General features: G+C 44.6%; 1 protein-coding gene across 2 annotated transcripts in view; it reads left to right on the plus strand.

Moving 5' to 3' along the window:
• Window positions 1–24,081, plus strand: part of LOC110495483 (interleukin-1 receptor accessory protein-like 1) — a 398,899-nt gene that overhangs the window by 152,543 nt on the left and 222,275 nt on the right. For both annotated transcript variants that reach the window (XM_036951893.1, XM_036951894.1), the window contains exon 3: window positions 5,263–5,542. In XM_036951893.1, coding sequence (XP_036807788.1) covers window positions 5,263–5,542 — 280 coding nt within the window. The remainder of the gene's footprint in view (window positions 1–5,262; window positions 5,543–24,081) is intronic.

Below are 24,081 nucleotides of genomic sequence, written 5' to 3' on the forward strand. Positions count from 1 at the left end.
ACATAGCCAGGACATATAGCCAGGACACATAGCCATTAGTGTACACATAGCCATTAGTGGACACATAGCCAGGACACATAGCCATTAGTGTACACATAGCCAGGACACATACCCAGGACACATAGCCAGGACACATAGCCAGGACACATAGCCAGGACACATAGCCATTAGTGTACACATAGCCAGGACACATAGCCAGGACACATAGCCATTAGTGGACACATAGCCATTAGTGGACACATAGCCAGGACACATAGCCAGGACACATAGCCATTAGTGTACACATAGCCAGGACACATAGCCAGGACACATAGCCAGGACACATAGCCATTAGTGTACACATAGCCAGGACACATAGCCAGGACACATAGCCAGGACACATAGCCAGGACACATAGCCATTAGTGTACACATAGCCAGGACACATAGCCATTAGTGTACACATAGCCATTAGTGGACACATAGCCATTAGTGGACACATAGCCAGGACACATAGCCAGGACACATAGCCATTAGTGTACACATAGCCAGGACACATAGCCAGGACACATAGCCAGGACACATAGCCAGGACACATAGCCAGGACACATAGCCAGGACACATAGCCATTAGTGTACACATAGCCAGGACACATAGCCAGGACACATAGCCAGGACACATAGCCAGGACACATAGCCATTAGTGTACACATAGCCAGGACACATAGCCATTAGTGTACACATAGCCATTAGTGGACACATAGCCATTAGTGGACACATAGCCAGGACACATAGCCAGGACACATAGCCATTAGTGTACACATAGCCAGGACACATAGCCATTAGTGTACACATAGCCATTAGTGTACACATAGCCATTAGTGTACACATAGCCATTAGTGTACACATAGCCATTAGTGTACACATAGCCAGGAATCAAAACGGAGTATAGCTCAGTCCTATATGACCATTCATAAATTCTCACTTTCCGTAATGACTGTTTATTCATCATTTAAAACTCTAATTGGAAGAAAAGATCCAAATGCAATATGAGTTGTGTGTGACTGACTGTGTGAGTGCATTAAAGACTGGTAGAGATTGTTCTCTAAAGGAGACTTCTCGCAATTAGCTTTTAATTATGCGAAACCGTCTTTGTGATTTCTTGTTTTAGTTACAGATTGCCACAGTGCTCAAACGACGCTTAATTAGTCAGTCGTTGATTAGCAAGGTTAGTTCGTGGGTTCCCATGGCAACAGGGGGAGGAAAGTAGCACTTTTCTAAGTCATGCTGCGAAAGGTCCCCCAATACCCAGACCGAAGACAGCAGTCTTCCTGTTAATGTCTGCTACTGATACATCACTATCATCTAGCTACCTGCTCTTCAGCCTGAAGTGGCTTGGGGTTGGGTCTCTACTTGAAGAGCATCTCCACAGACTAACACATAGAGATGTAGATTTCAGTTGAACTCCACTGTGAAGTCTATGGTCGTTTCAAAAGCCATATTGATGCTTATCCAGTGTCTGCTTTATTGAAATGTGAGTTATTTTTAATCTCTCTCTCTCTCTCACTTTCACTCTCACCTTCTCTCTCCCTCTCTCTCTCTCTGGCATGGATGAATTATAGGACAACCCCCACTCCCCCCGTTAATTAGCTGCGGAGTTGTTTCTTGTAAATAAAACATGAATGAAGACACAATTAGCCAAGCCTGTTGAGTGCTCAGCAGCTGTGCTAGCCAGCTGTTTTAATGGGGGGAAGATAAAGACAGTTGAAACGAGAGCGAGTGAGTGATGGAGGAATGGATTGCACAAGATGGAGGGATAACTGAGCTGAGATCAGTGGCGTTTAAGATGAGAGAGGAATGGATTGCACAAGATGGAGAGATAACTGAGATGAGATCAAAGGTGTTTAAGATGAGGGAGGATTATCATTTTTTTTATGAGCATGGCCTTATTTCTATTACAGCATACTGGACGACTGTCATTCATATTCCATTCTCCCAGCTCAATGTAATGGTTTAGGCTACATTTAAATGTTTAGTTATTATTTTATACAGAGTGACTTACAGGAGCAATTTGGGTTAAGTGCCTTGCTCAAGGGCACATCGACAGATGTTTCACCTAGTCGGCTCGGGATTGGATCCAGCGACCTTTCATTTACTGGCCCAACACTCTTAACCACTAGGCTACTACGTGATACTCTAATGTTCCCTGTACCCATCATGAGGTTGCTACAACCTAGCCTATGAATGAAAGTTTACAACGTACAGTAGGTGCACAGGTTGAGATAATTTTTAGCAATCAAGGTGACAGACAGTGACACATTCAATACCGAGTTGCACACTCTTGCCTGCATCTAGCTGATATAGGGTGTAATAATTAGTCCAGTTGCAAACAAGAGTTTCTATTGGACAAATGCAGGTATGTTTATCCCTGTTTCGCTCCGTTTGCTTCCGTTTAGAAACATTTTACAACAGACGAGACGCAAGAGTACACCTCTGATCACACGCGAACACAGTTCACTTTCATGGCAGACACACAAACAGTTCGTTGCGTCTGTAATTTATTCTTGCAACTATCTACGCACTCTCCTCCTCTCCCCTTTTCCCTTCGCTTGTGGACTTCAGTGCACACCACATCGGCTGTCTGTGACCAGGCGAAACAACTTTTCCAAGCCAAACCTTCATATAATAACCTCTAACCGCTACACACAGCCTATATCATTGTCTCGTCATAGTCAACATAAACTCAGCAAAAAAAAGAAACGTCCCTTTTTCAAGAACCTGTCTTTCAAAGATAATTTGTAGAAATCCAAAATAACTTCACAGGTCTTCATTGTTTCCCATGCTTGTTCAATGAACCATAAATAATTAATGAACATGCACATGTGGAACGATCGTTAAGACACTAACAGCTTACAGACATTAGGCAATTAAGGTCACAGTTATGAAAACCTAGGACACTAAAGAAGCCTTTCTACTGACTCTGAAAAACACCAAAAGAAAGATGCCCAGGGTCCCTGCTCATCTGCGTGAATGTGCCTTAGGCATGCTGCAAGGAGGCATGAGGACTGCAGATGTGGCCAGGGCGATAAATTGCAATATCTGTACTGTGAGACACCTAAGACGGTGCTACAGGACAGACAGCTGATTGTCCTCGCAGTGGCAAACCATGTGTAACAACACCTGCACAGGATCGGTACATCTGAACATCACACCTGTGGGACAGGTACAGGATGGCAACAACAAGCTAAGTAATTGAAAGTGAAACAAATATTTACTATTCGCTCTCTCTCTCTCTCTCTCGCTTGTTCTTAATTTTGGAAGGAATTAATTTATTAAAAACTGTTAAACTATTGTCTTTTTCTTTCTTTGAGTGAACTACTCACCACACTTTAATGCGCTGCAGTGCTAGCTAGTTGTAGCTTATGCTTTCTGTACTAGATTCATTCTCTGATCATTTGATTGGGTGTTTATGCTGCGAGAGTTCTGAAAGGTTGCAGGACGTCCTGTGGAAGTTGTCATAATTACTGTGTAAGTCTATGGAAAGGGGTGAGAACCATGAGCCTCCTAGGTTTTGTGTTGAAGTCAATGTACCCAGAGGAGGACAGAAGCTAGCTGTCCTCCAGCTACACCATGGTGCTACATCTCAGAGTGTTGCTGAGGATACTGTAGACCTTCATTGCAAAACAGTGTGTTTTAATCAATGCTTTGGTGACATGTGAATATATTTAGTATAGTTTTATCTAAAAAGGATCACTTTTTAAATGTTTCACTATGTAAAAAAAAAAAAAGATTTCACCAAGGAGGGATGGTCCTCCCCTTCCCCCTCTGAGGAGCCTCCACTGGCTGAGATGCTAGCAGATAGTTTTTTGCCTCTGGATTAAATGTTACTTTACACTTCAAAAAGAAAATGGATCATCCTATAATCTGGCGAGAAGGCTGTAGAGATCTCATGGAGAATCATATCCATTTTAATAGCAATAGCCAAGGCCTCCACAGCCCGGAAGCCTGCATGAAAACTCTGATCTCTACAGCCTTTTCACTGTGTATGCATGTGTGTGTGTGTATTTTGGTGTGTGTATGGCTGGGGGCCCTTGGAACTGTTGTTCCGTCCCTTCAGTGCTCCTTGAGGTAGGCAACTGGGTGAGTGACAGACAGACACCCCACCGATCCAAAATAAATATGCAAACCAACCGAATCAATTCAGGTATTTTCCAATTGATGAGGTACCTAATGGGGATATGATATGATATGATTGGCTGGTGGTCGGTGACTACTATATGAGATATCATAATGGTGATAAACCTTCAGTGACCCCCAGCCTCTACCTGTTGCTGGCCAATATCAGGAAGGGATTTTTCATTTATTCCCTGAACATTGACATTTGTGGTATTGAAAGAGGACAGTGAAGGCAGTTCAGTGTGTACGCTGAGATATTCTCTTGTTTTCTTTTGCAGTTTAATGTGAATGAGTGTCCTGAGTTGTCCATTAGGATGGAAGTTGATGGCTCTGACAACTGGGCCTGTATGTAATCATTGTGTTAGATTGATGTTAAAGAGTCATCTGGATGTAGTATGTGTGCATGTCTGGTGAGAGGATGAATTATGCTCTGGGAAGTCTAATATTGTTATACAATAAGGGTAATATGGCTGAAAATGCTTCATACTGTTTAAATACAGAGGTGCTACTTTTTAGTAGTGAGTTTCTCAGAGGACAGTGCCTCCACGGTCTGGTGGTGCTATGTTTTTGGACTTTACACCCCTGTCTGTCAACCGCCGTGTGCGCCTGGCTCCTCGTCCTCATTCCGGGTGCGAGTGGTCGTGTGTCTACTCCTGACTCTGCCCTCCCATTGGCTCTCGCTGCCCCGGCTCTGACTAGGTCACAGCTGGTGCTAGTGCTCTGGCATGGCTGGGTGAGCAGACAGCTGTAGGCCCCGGCAACCACAGCTACTACTCTATCCTCTTCTTTTATGTGTTCCATTCTGTCTACATCTTTTCTACTGTTCCTGTGTGGTGGAAATAGCTTATAGAGGGGTGATGAGATGAAAATACTACTGTAAACAATTGTAGTGGGGGCAATTATTACTTCCTGATTCACATAGAGACTTAACTAAGGCCAGTCATTTATTTTACTCTGATCCCACTTCCCAGCGCCAAATACCATTTAAATGATCAGCATATTTCAGCTTGTTTTCCTGTGTTAGGAAACAAATGTGCTTATATCGTGTCATTAGAACACTTTTATGACAGTCCTATTAATCTACCTTTCCCTCTCTCCTTTCTCCTCAGTGGACGACTGCACGGATTGGTCAGTGGACTACTTGAAATACAAAGTGCTTTTGGGGGAACCGGTGCGGATTAAATGTGCTTTATTCTATGGATACATCAGAGCGAACTACACCCACTCCCAGAGTGTGGGACTAAGCCTTATGTGGTATAAAAGTACAGGACACGGAGACTTTGAGGAGCCTATCTCTTTCGACGGCATCAGAATGAACAAGGAGGAGGACGCTATCTGGTTTAGACCCACCGAGCTCCAAGACGTTGGACACTATTCCTGTGTATTGAGGTCAGTTGTTCTGTTATGTTCCTGTGTATTGAGGTCAGCTGTTCTGTTATGTTCCTGTGTATTGAGGTCAGGTGTTCTGTTATATCTAGTCAACCTAGAGCAATTTAGTGCTGTTAAATATAACTGCTATCTTATCTGATAGTTGTTGAAGTGCGTTGTGGAAATTGGTTATCTTCCTTCCAAAATGGCTGGGTTTCTGTACCTATCCTATTCCTGGTTGTTTACATAGCAGTTGTAGGTAAAGGAGTGGGGGAGAGGAGTTTCTGCAACCTATGCACATAAATCAAGCTGCTTTAAAGTCCTCCCCTGCAGATTACTAATGAATTCTCTAATCCCCAGCCAGAAGAGAGTTGGACCTGGGTCCACACTGTTAGAGGCCCTCCCTCACTTAACATGCTTAAGTTTTGTTTTTTTTTTCTCCGGGGAACAATAAGGTATTAAGTGTCATTGGCAGACCCATAACTCTTAGGCTTCTCAACTCCTGTTCTTTAACGCAGCTATGGAGTCTGGAGCGAGGGAGGAAAGATATGAAGATGGACAGTTTTTCACAGCTGAGGTGGTGGTGGAGGAAACAAGAGAGGTGCAGAGAGACAGAAAAGGAGAGATAATGTACTTCCTCCCCTTGTCGAATAAAGACACCCGTCGGAGGACAACATTATCATTTATGAGTTCTATAATGTTGTAAAGTTTCTGGCTTCCTAGGTCATATTGATAGAAGAGAGGGTTTCATTCCTGTAAAGGTTGTTCGTACCCAGGTGAGTGCGAAGGTCAGAGCAGGTGTCTTGACTTAGAAGACCATAACAACCTGCATTTTAAGCTCAGAAACACTGCTTGGCTCAACTGGGAGAGGAACCATTGTCTATCCAACATATTCTTTCAGAGCCACTCCTTTCTCCAAACACTGTAAAACCTGATGAATGGTTTCCCCACAACTTTGGAAAGATTGTGGAAGCTCATGAAAATCAAGTTGTTTCTGTGTTTTGATTGAGCTTTGAGGTCTATAAAAAAAACTCCCAATGCTGTGTTTGCCCTGGTTTCGCCTGCCACACACACACACACACACACACACACACACACACACACACACACACACACACACACACACACACACACACACACACACACACACACACACACACACACACACACACACACAAACATACAAACATACACCACTAGCACAGTCAGTGTGACCTCTCTCCTTCTTAGCCTCAATTCAGCTGAGAAAATTTGCCCTGCCTTCAGCAGTGGCTCAGAGAGTTAACACAGGCAGGCAGTTAGCCAGCGAGCATGGCTCAGAAAGTTAACACAGGCAGGCAGTTAGCCAGCGAGCATGGCTCAGAAAGTTAACACAGGCAGGCAGTTAGCCAGCGAGCATGGCTCAGAGAGTTAACACAGGCAGGCAGTTAGCCAGGGAGCATGGCTCAGAGAGGGACCACAGGCAGGCAGTTAGCCAGGGAGCATGGCTCAGAGAGTTAACACAGGCAGGCAGTTAGCCAGGGAGCATGGCTCAGAGAGGGACCACAGGCAGGCAGTTAGCCAGGGAGCATGGCTCAGAGAGTTAACACAGGCAGGCAGTTAGCCAGGGAGCATGGCTCAGAGAGGGACCACAGGCAGGCAGTTAGCCAGGGAGCATGGCCCAGAGAGTTAACACAGGCAGGCAGTTAGCCAGGGAGCATGGCTCAGAGAGTTAACACAGGCAGGCAGTTAGCCAGGGAGCATGGCTCAGAGAGGGACCACAGGCAGGCAGTTAGCCAGGGAGCATGGCTCAGAGAGTTACAGGCAGGCAGTTAGCCAGGGAGCATGGCTCAGAGAGGGACCACGGGCAGGCAGTTAGCCAGGGAGCATGGCCCAGAGAGTTAACACAGGCAGGCAGTTAGCCAGGGAGCATGGCTCAGAGAGGGACCACAGGCAGGCAGTTAGCCAGGGAGCATGGCTCAGAGAGTTAACACATGCAGGCAGTTAGAGAGCAGTTCCAATCCCACTTCTACCATGATTCTCTATTCTATTCAGTGCTGCGCTAGGCTGTGTAGCCGATGCCTGAGGAGGAACACGATCACTCACTGTGGGGTTATTGTGTAATCAGGCCGAAATAGTCGAGCCAGGAGATTTGATTTGGATGATTGTGTTGCTTTGTAGCTAGTCACAACTGTTTACACCAATTAGGGGCAACACTTAATCTGCTATAATCATAAGAAATAATCCCATTGTTATGTTCTTTGCCCCTGTGTGTCGTCAACCTTTACCAATCTCCAGGTCCGTAGGAATCGTCCGAAGAGGAAAGAGGTTTTTCTCTAGGGTTTTGACAGGATGCTTCTGGTTTTAATTCCAACAATGTGCTTTAATTGAATTGTTCAATTGAAGAATTTATGTTATTGATTGGCTGGAGAGTGCACATACTATAACGGCTGTTGGTGGAAGAAGGTGAAGACCAAGTTGCAGCGTGGTACGTGTTTATTAGTTGAACTGAACACTGAATAGCAAAACAACAAAGAGAACAACCGAAACAGTTCTGTCTGGTGCAGACACAAAAACAGAAAGCATCTACCCACAAAACCCAGGTGGGAAAAGGCTACCTAAGTATGGTTCTCAATCAGAGCCAATGATAGACAGCTGCCTCTGATTGAGAACCACACCCAGCCAAACAACAAAGAAATCCAAAACATAGAAAATTTACATAGAATGCCCACCCTAGTCACACCCTGGCCTAACCAAAATAGAGAATAAAAGCCTCTCTATGGCCAGGGCGTGACAGTACCCCCCCCCCCCCCCCCCCCCCCCAAAGGTGTGGACTCCGGCCGCAAAACTTGACTCTAAAGGGGAGGGTCCGGGTGGGCCTTCTTTACGGCGGCTGCTCTGGTGCGGGACGTAGACCCCTTAGGCTTGGCCCACTTAGGTGGCGCCTCTGGAGCGGGGACCCTCGCCACCGACCCAGGACTGGGGACCCTCGTGGCGGGAGACTCTGGCAGCGCCAGGACAGGCGGGAGACACTGGCAGCGCCAGGACAGGCGGGAGACTCTGGCAGCGCCAGGACAGGCGGGAGACTCTGGCAGCGCCAGGACAGGAGACAGGCACAGGACTCACCAGGCTGGGAGACCTACTGGAGGCCTGGTCCGTGGAGGAGGCACAGGATAGACTGGGCCGTGGAGGCGCACTGGAGGTCTCAAACTAAGGGCTTGCACAACCCGTCCTGGCTGGATGGTGACTTTAGCCCAGCATGTGCGGGGCGCAGGCACAGGACGCACTGGGCTGTGCAGACGCACTGGAGACACAGTGCGCAGAGCCTACGCAGGATATCCTGGCACGAGGAGATGCATTGGAGGTCTGGAGAGCAGGGCTGGCACCATCTGTCCTGGCTGGATCCTCAGCCTAGCCCGGCAGATGCGGGGAGCTGGAATGTAGCACACCGGGCTCAGAGCACGTATTGGAGATCTGTAGCGCCCAACTGGCACAGGACGTGCAGTTCTGGGGAGGCGCACAGGAGGCACAGTCTTCAACAGACGGCTAGCACACACCTCAGGCCCGAGTATGGAGAGCTGACTCAGGTGACGTCAAATCCAGGACACGCTCCGTCGGGCGGATATCGTGCCTCATGCAGCAACACAGCAACTCCCTCATTACACTCTCCTCCAATCTCCCCATCAACTCCTTCATTGTCTCTGCTTCGCTCCCTTTGCTCAACCTCCAATTCCACCCCGACTGGCTCTGGTTCCATCCTCGGCTCCTTACGGTAAGCACGGGGAGTTGGCTCAGGTCTGAATCCTTACTCTGCCACACTCCCCGTGTGCACCCCCCCAAATTGTTTTTGGGGGGCTGCCTCTCGTGCTTCCTTGCCAGCCGTGCCAACTCCTCATAGTGTTGCCGTTCAGCCTTAGCTGCCTCCAGTCCCTCCTGTGGACGGTGATACTCTCCCGCCTGCCTCCAGGGTCCCCTCCCATCCAGGAACTCCTCCCATGTCCAGGGGTCCATTACAACACGCTGCTTGGTCCTTTGGTGGTGGGTAGTTCTGTAACGGCTGTTGGTGGAAGAAGGTGAAGACCAAGTTGCAGCGTGGTACGTGTTCATCTTTTATTAGTTGAACTGAACACTGAATAGCAAAACAACAAAGAGAACAACCGAAACAGTTCTGTCTGGTGCAGACACAAAAACAGAAAGCATCTACCCACAAAACCCAGGTGGGAAAAGGCTACCTAAGTATGGTTCTCAATCAGAGCCAATGATAGACAGCTGCATCTGATTGAGAACCACACCCGGCCAAACAACAAAGAAATCCAAAACATAGAAAATGAACATAGAATGCCCACCCTAGTCACACCCTGGCCTAGCCAAAACAGAGAATAAAAGCCTCTCTATGGCCAGGGCGTGACACATACAGTGCCTTGCGAAAGTATTCGGCCCCCTTGAACTTTGCGACCTTTTGCCACATTTCAGGCTTCAAACATAAAGATATAAAACTGTATTTTTTTGTGAAGAATCAACAACAAGTGGGACACAATCATGAAGTGGAACAACATTTATTTGATATTTCAAACTTTTTTAACAAATCAAAAACTGAAAAATTGGGCGTGCAAAATTATTCAGCCCCCTTAAGTTAATACTTTGTAGCGCCACCTTTTGCTGCGATTACAGCTGTAAGTCGCTTGGGGGTATGTCTCTATCAGTTTTGCACATCGAGAGACTGACATTTTTTCCCATTCCTCCTTGCAAAACAGCTCGAGCTCAGTGAGGTTGGATGGAGAGCATTTGTGAACAGAAGTTTTCAGTTCTTTCCACAGATTCTCGATTGGATTCAGGTCTGGACTTTGACTTGGCCATTCTAACACCTGGATATGTTTATTTTTGAACCATTCCATTGTAGATTTTGCTTTATGTTTTGGATCATTGTCTTGTTGGAAGACAAATCTCCGTCCCAGTCTCAGGTCTTTTGCAGACTCCATCAGGTTTTCTTCCAGAATGGTCCTGTATTTGGCTCCATCCATCTTCCCATCAATTTTAATCATCTTCCCTGTCCCTGCTGAAGAAAAGCAGGCCCAAACCATGATGCTGCCACCACCATGTTTGACAGTGGGGATGGTGTGTTCAGGGTGATGAGCTCTGTTGCTTTTACGCCAAACATAACGTTTTGCATTGTTGCCAAAAAGTTCAATTTTGGTTTCATCTGACCAGAGCACCTTCTTCCACATGTTTGGTGTGTCTCCCAGGTGGCTTGTGGCAAACTTTAAACGACACTTTTTATGGATATCTTTAAGAAATGGCTTTCTTCTTGCCACTCTTCCATAAAGGCCAGATTTGTGCAATATACGACTGATTGTTGTCCTATGGACAGAGTCTCCCACCTCAGCTGTAGATCTCTGCAGTTCATCCAGAGTGATCATGGGCCTCTTGGCTGCATCTCTGATCAGTCTTCTCCTTGTATGAGCTGAAAGTTTAGAGGGACGGCCAGGTCTTGGTAGATTTGCAGTGGTCTGATACTCCTTCCATTTCAATATTATCGCTTGCACAGTGCTCCTTGGGATGTTTAAAGCTTGGGAAATCTTTTTGTATCCAAATCCGGCTTTAAACTTCTTCACAACAGTATCTCGGACCTGCCTGGTGTGTTCCTTGTTCTTCATGATGCTCTCTGCGCTTTTAACGGACCTCTGAGACTATCACAGTGCAGGTGCATTTATACGGAGACTTGATTACACACAGGTGGATTGTATTTATCATCATTAGTCATTTAGGTCAACATTGGATCATTCAGAGATCCTCACTGAACTTCTGGAGAGAGTTTGCTGCACTGAAAGTAAAGGCGGCTGAATAATTTTGAACGCCCAATTTTTCAGTTTTTGATTTGTTAAAAAAGTTTGAAATATCCAATAAATGTCGTTCCACTTCATGATTGTGTCCCACTTGTTGTTGATTCTTCACAAAAAAATACAGTTTTATATCTTTATGTTTGAAGCCTGAAATGTGGCGAAAGGTCGCAAAGTTCAAGGGGGCCGAATACTTTCGCAAGGCACTGTACCTTATCGTTGCTGTCTGAAAAAAAACTATTTTCTCCAAAACAGAAACTTTTCTGGAAATATTTTCCCGTTAACTAAAATACATTTTCTTGGTCCTAGAGTCATGACTGTCCTTACTCCACTCCCTGGCTGTTTTACCACAACTGCCATGTAAACAACCAGCGCTAGGATAGGTACTGAAACCCAGCCATGTTGGGAGGCAGATAGCCGATTCCCACATTGCACTTAAAAAACTTTCAAATATCACTTTAATTTAATAGCACTAAATTGCGTATCACAGCTCTACAGATGTCGGACCTTAATTTGATCCAGAGGACATTGAGGGGAGTTACTGGTTTCAAAAGATGTAATAAAACAATTATAATATGAACATTTGCATAGAATGGTGTTACAAGGTTTTCAACCGACAGGGACATTTTGTTTCCCAGGTAGAAATCCTTGGCTCTCAAACATGGCATGTGTGTTTCTGTGAGATGTATCTTCACATTGCCCTCCCTGTGATGAGGCAGATTTCGTTCAGAATTGGTTGGACATAAGGAAACATGTTATCTCCCTAAAATTAATCTGGAGGATTCATTTAGTCCAAATCTGTTACCAAGTACGCTACATGCCAACATACTGCCACGCTCCATGCTTTTCTGATCAACAGATTGACTTCTGAAACATATTATTAACACTAGACATTAACATCGGAATATCTCTGACATTTTAGTATCTGTGGGAAGTTTGCCATTTTAGTCGTACAATGAACAGAAAACCGAAAAATAAGGTTTGCAATTGAACAAGCCTTTTCTTTCTATCTGTAGCTATCCCTACAGAGAACATTTCACTGGATTGCTTTCCAAGTCAATAAACGTTACACTTCCTTGTCACGTTGCATTGCTGCTGTCTGGCTGTGCAGCCTGTGGTAGTGAAAAGAGAAAATGTGTTACAGTATTGTGTATTAATAATTATATAGTAATAACTTATTAACCTCTTCGGTTAAGGACGTATTTTCTTGAATGGCTCATTAGTTCGCTTCATTGTAGGTTGTTTTTAGTGGAGAGCAAAGTGTTTGCCAGTTAGAGCTGGGAAAACCTACTGTACCTTAAAGAGAGAGAAATCCCATGTCTGTAGGGGCCTATACAAAACTTCCTCTGTTTCAGGTTCAATACTTCAATGGAAATGTTCTTAAATGTATAGAACTGCTGTATATAGAATCAACCTGTAATTTGGCTTAGACTTAAAATCACCCTTTGATTCTGAGAGATGTTCCTTTCAGTGTTTATCTATTCAACATATCACTGTCCCCAAATGACACCAATCCCAGACACATTATACACACTTTTAAACCCCTCACCATTTCTCATTAAGTTACCCTCTGCTGTACAATATTGTGGTAGATATTGTTGCTGTGTTGACACACGTAGTAAAATATGGAAATGGAATGAACAGATCCCAACAATAGCGTACACTGTCATTATGGAGATATGACTTATAATTCCTCCCCTCTTTTCGGGCCCAATCATCACAACACTACAGCAGAATCCCAGGATGCGCTCCTTTGGACTCAGCTTTGCATTTTCCTATGTAGCAAGGCCCTCGCATATGTTAACATATTGAATTTGGATTAGGCAGTGGGCACAGTGAGGGAGACAAAAGAGGAACGTTGTGGCTGTAGAGAGAAAGAGATTAGGATCAGGGTCTTTGAGCAGAGCATGGATGGACGGAGTCATTGCTGTATCTTATAAACCACGCCAGCAGAATGAGTCTTACTTCCAAAAGTCACTATCACACTTTAATCTGTGTTGCTACAGCCTTTCATTTCTCTCTTACCCTCTGGGTGGTTTTCTTCACCAACATTTTCATTTTCATCACCCTCAATGTCCCCACAACCTTTCAAACCTTATTTCCCTCCCCCTCAGTGTCCCCACAACCTTTCAAGCCTTATTTCCCTCCCCCTCAGTGTCCCCACAACCTTTCAACCCTCATCTCTATTCCCCCGGGTGACCCCACAACCCTTCAACCCTCACCTCTCTATTCCCCTGGGTGACCCCACAACCCTTCAACCCTCACCTCTCTCCCCCGCGGTCTCTATCTCCATCTCTCTCCGTCTCTCAATCTCTCTCCGTCTCTCTCCTCTCGATCTCTCCAATCTCTGCAGCCAGGCAGGCAGCACACGTTAACCAGTGAGGATCAGGAGACACGTTAACCAGGGAGGATCAGGAGACACGTTAACCAGGGAGGACCAGGAGACACGTTAACCAGGGAGGACCAGGAGACACATTAACCAGGGAAGACCAGGAGACACGTTAACCAGGGAGGACCAGGAGACACGTTAACCAGGGAGGACCAGGAGACACATTAACCAGGGAGGACCAGGAGACACATTAACCAGGGAGGACCAGGAGACACATTATCCAGGGAGGACCAGGAGACACGTTAACCAGGGAGGACCAGGAGACACATTAACCAGGGAGGACCAGGAGACACGTTAACCAGGGAGGACCAGGAGACACGTTAACCAGGGAGGATCAGGAGACACATTAACCAGGGGGGACCAGGAGACACATTAACCAGGGAGGATCAGGAGACATGTTAACCAGGGAGGACCAGGAGACACATTATCCAGGGAGGACCAGGAGACACGTTAACCAGGGAGGATCAGGAGACATGTTAACCAGGGAGGACCAGGAGACATGTTGCGGGATTACTCCAATGGCATTGTGGAGTACATCACATCTATCATCAAATTAAAATCAAATCAAATTTATTTATATAGCCCTTCGTACATCAGCTGATATCTCAAAGTGCTGTACAGAAACCCAGCCTAAAACCCCAAAACAGCAAGCAATGCAGGTGTAGAAGCACGGTGGCTAGGAAAAACTCCCTAGAAAGGCCAAAACCTAGGAAGAAACCTAGAGAGGAACCAGGCTATGTGGGGTGGCCAGTCCTCTTCTGGCTGTGCCGGGTGGAGATTATAACAAAACATGGTCAAGATGTTCAAATGTTCATAAATGACCAACATGGTCGAATAATAATAAGGCAGAATAGTTGAAACTGGAGCAGCAGCACAGTCAGGTGGACTGGGGACAGCAAGGAGTCATCATGTCAGGTATTCCTGGGGCATGGTCCTAGGGCTCAGGTCCTCCGAGAGAGAGAAAGAAAGAGAGAATTAGAGAGAGCATATGTGGGATGGCCAGTCCTCTTCTGGCTGTGCCGGGTGGAGATTATAACAGAACATGGCCAAGATGTTCAAATGTTCATAAATGACCAGCATGGTCGAATAATAATAAGGCAGAACAGTTTAAACTGGAGCAGCAGCACGGTCAGGTGGACTGGGGACAGCAAGGAGTCATCATGTCAGGTATTCCTGGGGCATGGTCCTAGGGCTCAGAACAGTTTAAACTGGAGCAGCAGCACGGTCAGGTGGACTGGGGACAGCAAGGAGTCATCATGTCAGGTAGTCCTGGGGCATGGTCCTAGGGCTCAGGTCCTCCGAGAGAGAGAAAGAGAGAAGGAGAGAATTAGAGAACGCACACTTAGATTCACAAAGGACACCAAATAGGACAGGAGAAGTACTCCAGATATAACAAACTGACCCTAGCCTCCCGACACATAAACTACTGCAGCATAAATACTGGAGGCTGAGACAGGAGGGGTCAGGAGACACTGTGGCCCACTCCGAGGACACCCCCGGACAGGGCCAAACAGGAAGGATATAATTGATATAAATAATCTATCATTGGTGACCGTGACCGTACATACATACCCCAACCAGAAGCCATGAATTGCAGGCAGCATGCGCACTGAGATAAAGGCTAGAGCTGCCGCTTTCAATGAGTGGAAGCTAAAACGGAAGCTTAAAAGGATTCCCGCTATGCCCTCCGACGAACAATCAAACAGACGTCCTTGGTCCTCCCTGGTTAATACAGGACTAAGATTGAATCATACTACACCGGCTCTGACGCTTGTCGGATGTGGTAAACCAATACAGACTACAAAGGGAAGCACAGCCGAGAGCTGCCCAGTGACATGAGCCTACCGGACGAGCTAAACTACTTCTATGCTTGCTTCGAGGCAAATATCACTGAAACATGCATGAGAGCACCAGCTGTACCGGAGACTGTGTGATCACGCTCTCCGAAGCCAATGTGAGTAGGACCTTTATACAGGTCAACATTCACAAGGCCGCAGGGCCAGACGGATTACCAGGACATGTACTGCGAGCAAACGCTGACCAGCTAGCAAGTGTCTTCACTGACATTTTTAACCTCTCCCTGTCCGAGTCTGTAATACCAACATGTTTTAAGCAGGCCATCATAATGCTTGTGCCCAAGAACACTAAGGTAACCTGCCTAAATGACTACTGACCTGTAGCACCCACATCTGTAGCCATGAAGTGCTTTGAAAGGCTGGTCATGGCTCACATCAACACCCCATCCCAGAAACCCTAGAAACCCTAGACCCAATTTGCATACCGCCCCAACAGATCCACAGATGATGCAGTCTCTATTGCACTCCACAGTGCCCTTTCCAACCTGGACAAAAGGAACACCTATGTGAGAATGCTATTCATTGACTACAGCTCATTGTTCAACACCATAGTGCCCTCAAAGCTCATCAATAAGCTAAGGACCCCGGGACTAAACACCTCCCTCTGCAACTGGATCCTAGACTTCCTGATGGGCCGCCCCCAGTTGGTAAGGGTAGGTAACAACACTTCCGCCACACTGATCCTCAACATGGGGGCTCCTCATGGGTGCGTGCTCAGCCCCCTTCTGTACTCCCTGTTCACTCATGGCTGCACGGCCAGGCATGAGTCCAAAACCATCATTAAATTTGCCGATGACACAACAGTGGTAGGCCTGATCACCGACAACAACGAGACAGCCTATAGGGAGGAGGTCAGAGACCTGGTCGTGTGGTGCTAGGACAACAACCTCTCCCTCAACGTGATCAAGACTAAGGAGATGATTGTGGACTACAGGAAAAAGAGGACCATGCACACCCCCCATTCTCATCGACAGGGCTGCAGTGGAGCAGGTTGAGAGCTCCTTGGTGTCCACATCACCAACAAACTAACATGGTCCGAGCACACCATGACATTCGTGAAGCGGACACGACAAAACCTATTACCCCTCAGGAGACTGAAAATATTTGGCAGTGGTCCTCATATCCTCAAACGTTCTACAGCTGCACCATCGAGAGCATCCTGACTGGTTGCATCACTGCCTGGTATGGCAACTACTCGGACTCCCACCGCGAGGCACTACTGAGGGTTGTGCGAACGGCCCAGTACATCACTGGGGCCAAGCTTCCTGCCATCCAGGACCTCTATACCAGGTGGTGTCAGAGGAAGGCCCTAAAAATTGTCAAAGACTCCAGCCACCATAGTCATAGACTGTTCTCTCTGCTACCACACGGCAAGGGGTACCGGAGTGCCAAGTCTAGGTCCAAGAGGCTTCTTGACAGCTTCTACCCCCAAGCCATAAGACTCCTGAACATCTAGTCAAATGGCTACCCAGACTATTTGTATTGGCCCCCCTCCCCTCTCCACACCACTGCCACTCTCTATTGTCATCTATGCATAGTCACTTTAATTAACTCTACCTACATGTACATACTACCTCAACTAACCTGTGCCCCCGCACATTGACTCTGTACCGGTACCCCCCTGTATATATTGTTATTTTTTTACTGCTGCTCTTTAATTACTTGTTACTTTTATCTCTTATTCTTATCCATATTTTTTTTAAACTGCACTTTTGGTAAGTAAGCATTTCACTGTAAGGTCTACTAGACCTGTTGTATTCGGCGCATGTGACTAATAACATTTTATTTGATTTGATTTGGTGTGATAATGTGAGCAAACAGAGAAATGTCACAGAGCCACATGAGGGAATAGTTCAGGGGGAATCCGCAGTTAGCAGTTGGCTGTTCACATGCATTCAGGGCCTTCGTGTTATTAATGGTGTCAAGGCATGTCCTGTCCTACCATGCCTTGGCTGTCACCAGAGGAAGGAGAGACTGGATTAGTATTCCGCTGCAGGGCCCAGCTGGTGATCTCTCAGTCAAATGGGACGTCCAGAGACACTCCGTCACTCTGCCACCAGTCAAGCCCTGTCCCATTGATCCAGCCCCGCCGTCACAGCCAATCAGAGCCAGAGACTAAGGAGGGAGGGGGGACTGGAGGGGGAGGTGAGGGGGAGTGTATGATGTATTCTAGACTGTGTTTGTGTTATGTCTACCTGGCAGGCACCTGGCTGTTGTCTGTGTGAGGCTGGGAGGTGAGTGAGTGTGTGGAGACAGAATTACCTCTTGGTGGTAAATGCTTTCTAGTAACAAATGGTAGCCTTCTCTTTCTGCCCTTTGGTGAGGAAAACATACGTACACACACACACACATGCTCACACACACGCACATGCACACACACACACGCACATGCACATGCACACACATTCCCAATTTCAATGTATTACCTTGCTCCTACTAGACAGGGGACACCTCATGTTATGGCCTTGAGTGTGAAGTGAGAAATGTTTTATTAATTAATTTGCTATGAATTATGGAGTCTTCCTACTATTTAAACTCATCAGAGAATACATGGTCCATTAAAAAGGATGATGAAGTACATTGTTAGGCAAATTAGAGTCATTTATTTTATCTTGAGCAAGCAGTGAACTATAGTTTTTTGTAATGACACAGGTGTAAAGGTTTTGTCTAGGAAGTAAAAACGAAATTCCACTGTGTCTGAAAGACATTCATGGTACCACAAAGTGATCCTTTCAACTGTGGCACCGCATATATTGTGTGACCATTTTACAGAACGATTACTGTGTAATATTGAGGTTTTTGCCCTCTGTTTAATATCTGCCACTCGACAGTAACGATGCATTGACGGTGAGCTATTACACAAATATACGTCCTAATACTTCAGCCAGCCACTTGTGTGCTTTTTGTGAGGTTTCCCAAGGCCTCTCTCAGGGTGCTTCCCAAATAACACTCTATCCCCTATATAGTGCACGGGCCCTGGTCAAAAGTAGTACACCATATAGGTAACAGGGTACCATTTGGGATGCACAATCGATGTGATTGGAATAGGATTTAATCCAGCGGATGCATGTGTTAAGGTCTGCATCAATCTGTTAGACACTCTTCACGCTTTTGCTGATTGGAGATTTGTCCTGTGCTCTTGCCTCAGTTCCATTTGATTAAGCCTGAAGCCTGAATCCCAGAGGCTGCATGCGGGAGGAAATCTGAGGCTGGGATTGGCTGAGGAGATGGGTGGCATTACCACATCCTCACCTGTCACAATCGTGTGTCCTCGCACGGCTACCCAGGACAATTCTTTTGAAAGGTCATGTTACTCATTTCTCAAATGGAAATTTGCCCCTGTACCTCACTGGGCCAATTGTGCGGCGCCCTATGGGACTCCCAATAACGACCGGTTGTGATACAGCCTGGATTCAAACCAGGGTGTCTCTAACACTCAGGTGCCCAAACACATGACACATGAAACATATGAAAACCACATGTTTGACTCTGTTCCATTTATTCCATTCCTCCCACCAGCCTCCACTGCCGTGAACATTTGACATGAGTGTATGGTAGATATTATTAGTATATTGTAATATTACAAAATGACTCTGAAATCAGCAGTAGGCTACAGCAGAGGTGTTCAACTCTTACCCTACGAGGACCGGAGCCTGCTGGTTTTCTGTTCTACCTGATAATTCATTTCCCTCACCTGTTGTCCCATGTCTAAATCAATCCCTGATTAGAGAGGAAGAATGAAAAAATGGAGTGGAACTGGCTTCTTTGTCCGGAGTTGAGTTTGAAGGGAATCTCCTATCTGATATCGTTTTTTTGTTGTTGTTGCGACTTTTAGATTCTGTTTGAAATGAAAGCGCTATATAAAATAAATCTATTATTATTATTATCTGCACTATGCCTCCCAAGCCAAGTAGGCAGGCTGAGAGAAAGGCATCAAACTAGACTTGGACCAGCGGTATCTGATAGTAGAGACACTGACCTTCTCTCGTCATATCAGATGAGGTTTTTATCTGACAGACAAAATGTCAGAATGCACTTTCTTCCTCAGCAGAATCCAATTGACACTGCCTTCCTCCCCCATCCTCACCCTCTTCCCATCCCTCCATCGCAGCCCCCTATTCACAAATGCTAGAACTCTGATCGAGACAACCCCTATACTACAGCTGTCACTCAAGGGAGGAGAAGCATAACATGAACAGGTTTTTCAGACGTTTGGAAAAAAGAGAGAATCAAAGTGGTTTGGAACTTGGAACTTTAAAGAGGAACTTTGACCATTTTACTCTCTCATTGAAATATGTCTGTACCAAACGGATATAGGCCTACTCAGTGTATAGGTTTTAGTATGCAAGATATTTCTGAGTGGCCATACATTTTGCCCGTAGGTTTTGGGAGGACAAATGAATAAGGTCACGGTAAAATGAAAGAGACAAATTGTTTCATAAAGTTATGGAATCTAGTTGAAAATACAGGGTTGGGTGAAATTATTTCCCTCAAGGCACCGTTCACTGAGGGATTAGAGACGGGGTAATAGAGCAGGACAGACCACTGCATGTTAAAGGTAACAGCACAGCTAGAGTTAGGACAGCCAAGGCACTGCCAAAAGCTCTCAGTCAGATGGATTGGAGTTCTCCATCACACCTGGAATGAAAAACGACAACTTTGCATAAGATGTGCAGATAAAGAAAATGAAGGCGTGGTGACTAAAGTAGTTCATTCAGGTGCTGTATAACCAGTCACATAATGAAGGTGTGGTGACTAAAGTAGTTCATTCAGGTGCTGTATAACCAGTCACATAATGAAGGTGTGGTGACTAAAGTAGATCATTGAGGTGCTGTATAACCAGTCACATGATGAAGGTGTGGGGACTAAAGTAGTTCATTCAGGTGCTGTATAACCAGTCACATAATGAAGGTGTGGTGACTAAAGTAGATCATTGAGGTGCTGTATAACCAGTCACATAATGAAGGTGTGGTGACTAAAGTAGATCATTGAGGTGCTGTATAACCAGTCACATAATGAAGGTGTGGTGACTAAAGTAGTTCATTCAGGTGCTGTATAACTAGTCACATAATGAAGGTGTGGTGACTAAAGTAGATCATTGAGGTGCTGTATAACCAGTCACATAATGAAGGTGTGGTGACTAAAGTAGTTCATTCAGGTGCTGTATAACCAGTCACATAATGAATGTGTGGTGACTAAAGTAGTTAATTGAGGTGCTGTATAACCAGTCACATATTGAATGTGTGTTGACTAAAGTAGTTCATTGAGGTGCTGTATAACCAGTCACATAATGAATGTGTGGTGACTAAAGTAGTTAATTGAGGTGCTGTATAACCAGTCACATAATGAATGTGTGGTGACTAAAGTAGTTAATTGAGGTGCTGTATAACCAGTCACATAATGAATGTGTGGTGACTAAAGTAGTTAATTGAGGTGCTGTATAACCAGTCACATAATGAATGTGTGTTGACTAAAGTAGTTAATTGAGGTGCTGTATAACCAGTCACATAATGAAGGTGTGGTGACTAAAGTAGTTAATTGAGGTGCTGTATAACCAGTCACATAATGAAGGTGTGGTGACTAAAGTAGTTAATTGAGGTGCTGTATAACCAGTCACATAATGAATGTGTGGTGACTAAAGTAGTTAATTGAGGTGCTGTATAACCAGTCACATAATGAATGTGTGGTGACTAAAGTAGTTCATTCAGGTGCTGTATAACCAGTCACATAATGAATGTGTGGTGACTAAAGTAGTTAATTGAGGTGCTGTATATCCAGTCACATAATGAATGTGTGGTGACTAAAGTAGTTCATTGAGGTGCTGTATAACCAGTCACATAATGAATGTGTGGTGACTAAAGTAGTTCATTGAGGTGCTGTATAACCAGTCACATACTGAATGTGTGGTGACTAAAGTAGTTAATTGAGGTGCTGTATAACCAGTCACATAATGAATGTGTGGTGACTAAAGTAGTTCATTGAGGTGCTGTATAACCAGTCACATAATGAATGTGTGGTGACTAAAGTAGTTAATTGAGGTGCTGTATAACCAGTCACATATTGAATGTGTGGTGACTAAAGTAGTTAATTGAGGTGCTGTATAACCAGTCACATAATGAATGTGTGGTGACTAAAGTAGTTCATTGAGGTGCTGTATAACCAGTCACATAATGAATGTGTGGTGACTAAAGTAGTTAATTGAGGTGCTGTATAACCAGTCACATAATGAATGTGTGGTGACTAAAGTAGTTAATTGAGGTGCTGTATAACCAGTCACAGAATGAATGTGTGGTGACTAAAGTAGTTAATTGAGGTGCTGTATAACCAGTCACATATTGAATGTGTGTTGACTAAAGTAGTTAATTGAGGTGCTGTATAACCAGTCACATATTGAATGTGTGTTGACTAAAGTAGTTAATTGAGGTGCTGTATAACCAGTCACATATTGAATGTGTGGTGACTAAAGTAGTTAATTGAGGTGCTGTATAACCAGTCACATAATGAATGTGTGGTGACTAAAGTAGTTCATTGAGGTGCTGTATAACCAGTCACATAATGAATGTGTGGTGACTAAAGTAGTTAATTGAGGTGCTGTATAACCAGTCACATAATGAATGTGTGGTGACTAAAGTAGTTAATTGAGGTGCTGTATAACCAGTCACATAATGAATGTGTGGTGACTAAAGTAGTTAATTGAGGTGCTGTATAACCAGTCACATAATGAATGTGTGATGTCTAAAGTAGTTAATTGAGGTGCTGTATAACCAGTCACATAATGAATGTGTGTTGACTAAAGTAGTTAATTGAGGTGCTGTATAACCAGTCACATAATGAATGTGTGGTGACTAAAGTAGTTCATTGAGGTGCTGTATAACCAGTCACATAATGAATGTGTGGTGACTAAAGTAGTTAATTGAGGTGCTGTATAACCAGTCACATAATGAATGTGTGGTGACTAAAGTAGTTAATTGAGGTGCTGTATAACCAGTCACATAATGAATGTGTGGTGACTAAAGTAGTTAATTGAGGTGCTGTATAACCAGTCACATAATGAATGTGTGGTGACTAAAGTAGTTAATTGAGGTGCTGTATAACCAGTCACATAATGAATGTGTGGTGACTAAAGTAGTTAATTGAGGTGCTGTATAACCAGTCACAGAATGAATGTGTGGTGACTAAAGTAGTTAATTGAGGTGCTGTATAACCAGTCACATATTGAATGTGTGTTGACTAAAGTAGTTAATTGAGGTGCTGTATAACCAGTCACATATTGAATGTGTGTTGACTAAAGTAGTTAATTGAGGTGCTGTATAACCAGTCACATAATGAATGTGTGTTGACTAAAGTAGTTCATTCAGGTGCTGTATAACCAGTCACATAATGAATGTGTGTTGACTAAAGTAGTTCATTCAGGTGCTGTATAACCAGTCACATAATGAATGTGTGGTGACTAAAGTAGTTCATTCAGGTGCTGTATAACCAGTCACATAATGAATGTGTGATGTCTAAAGTAGTTCATTCAGGTGCTGTATAACCAGTCACATAATGAATGTATGTTGACTAAAGTAGTTCATTCAGGTGCTGTATAACCAGTCACATAATGAATGTGTGTTGACTAAAGTAGTTAATTGAGGTGCTGTATAACCAGTCACATAATGAATGTGTGATGTCTAAAGTAGTTCATTCAGGTGCTGTATAACCAGTCACATAATGAATGTGTGTTGACTAAAGTAGTTCATTCAGGTGCTGTATAACCAGTCACATAATGAATGTGTGTTGACTAAAGTAGTTAATTGAGGTGCTGTATAACCAGTCACATAATGAATGTGTGGTGACTAAAGTAGTTCATTCAGGTGCTGTATAACCAGTCACATAATGAATGTGTGGTGACTAAAGTAGTTCATTCAGGTGCTGTATAACCAGTCACATAATGAATGTGTGGTGACTAAAGTAGTTAATTGAGGTGCTGTATAACCAGTCACATAATGAATGTGTGGTGACTAAAGTAGTTCATTCAGGTGCTGTATAACCAGTCACATAATGAATGTGTGGTGACTAAAGTAGATCATTCAGGTGCTGTATAACCAGTCACATAATGAATGTGTGGTGACTAAAGTAGTTCATTCAGGTGCTGTATAACCAGTCACATAATGAATGTGTGGTGACTAAAGTAGTTAATTGAGGTGCTGTATAACCAGTCACATAATGAATGTGTGGTGACTAAAGTAGTTAATTGAGGTGCTGTATAACCAGTCACATACTGAATGTGTGGTGACTAAAGTAGTTAATTGAGGTGCTGTATAACCAGTCACATAATGAATGTGTGGTGACTAAAGTAGATCATTCAGGTGCTGTATAACCAGTCACATAATGAATGTGTGGTGACTAAAGTAGTTCATTCAGGTGCTGTATAACCAGTCACATAATGAATGTGTGGTGACTAAAGTAGTTAATTGAGGTGCTGTATAACCAGTCACATAATGAATGTGTGGTGACTAA

The sequence above is a fragment of the Oncorhynchus mykiss genome, chromosome 18 (genome assembly GCF_013265735.2).
Source record: "Oncorhynchus mykiss isolate Arlee chromosome 18, USDA_OmykA_1.1, whole genome shotgun sequence".
In the NCBI taxonomy this organism is placed as follows: Eukaryota; Metazoa; Chordata; class Actinopteri; order Salmoniformes; family Salmonidae; genus Oncorhynchus; species Oncorhynchus mykiss.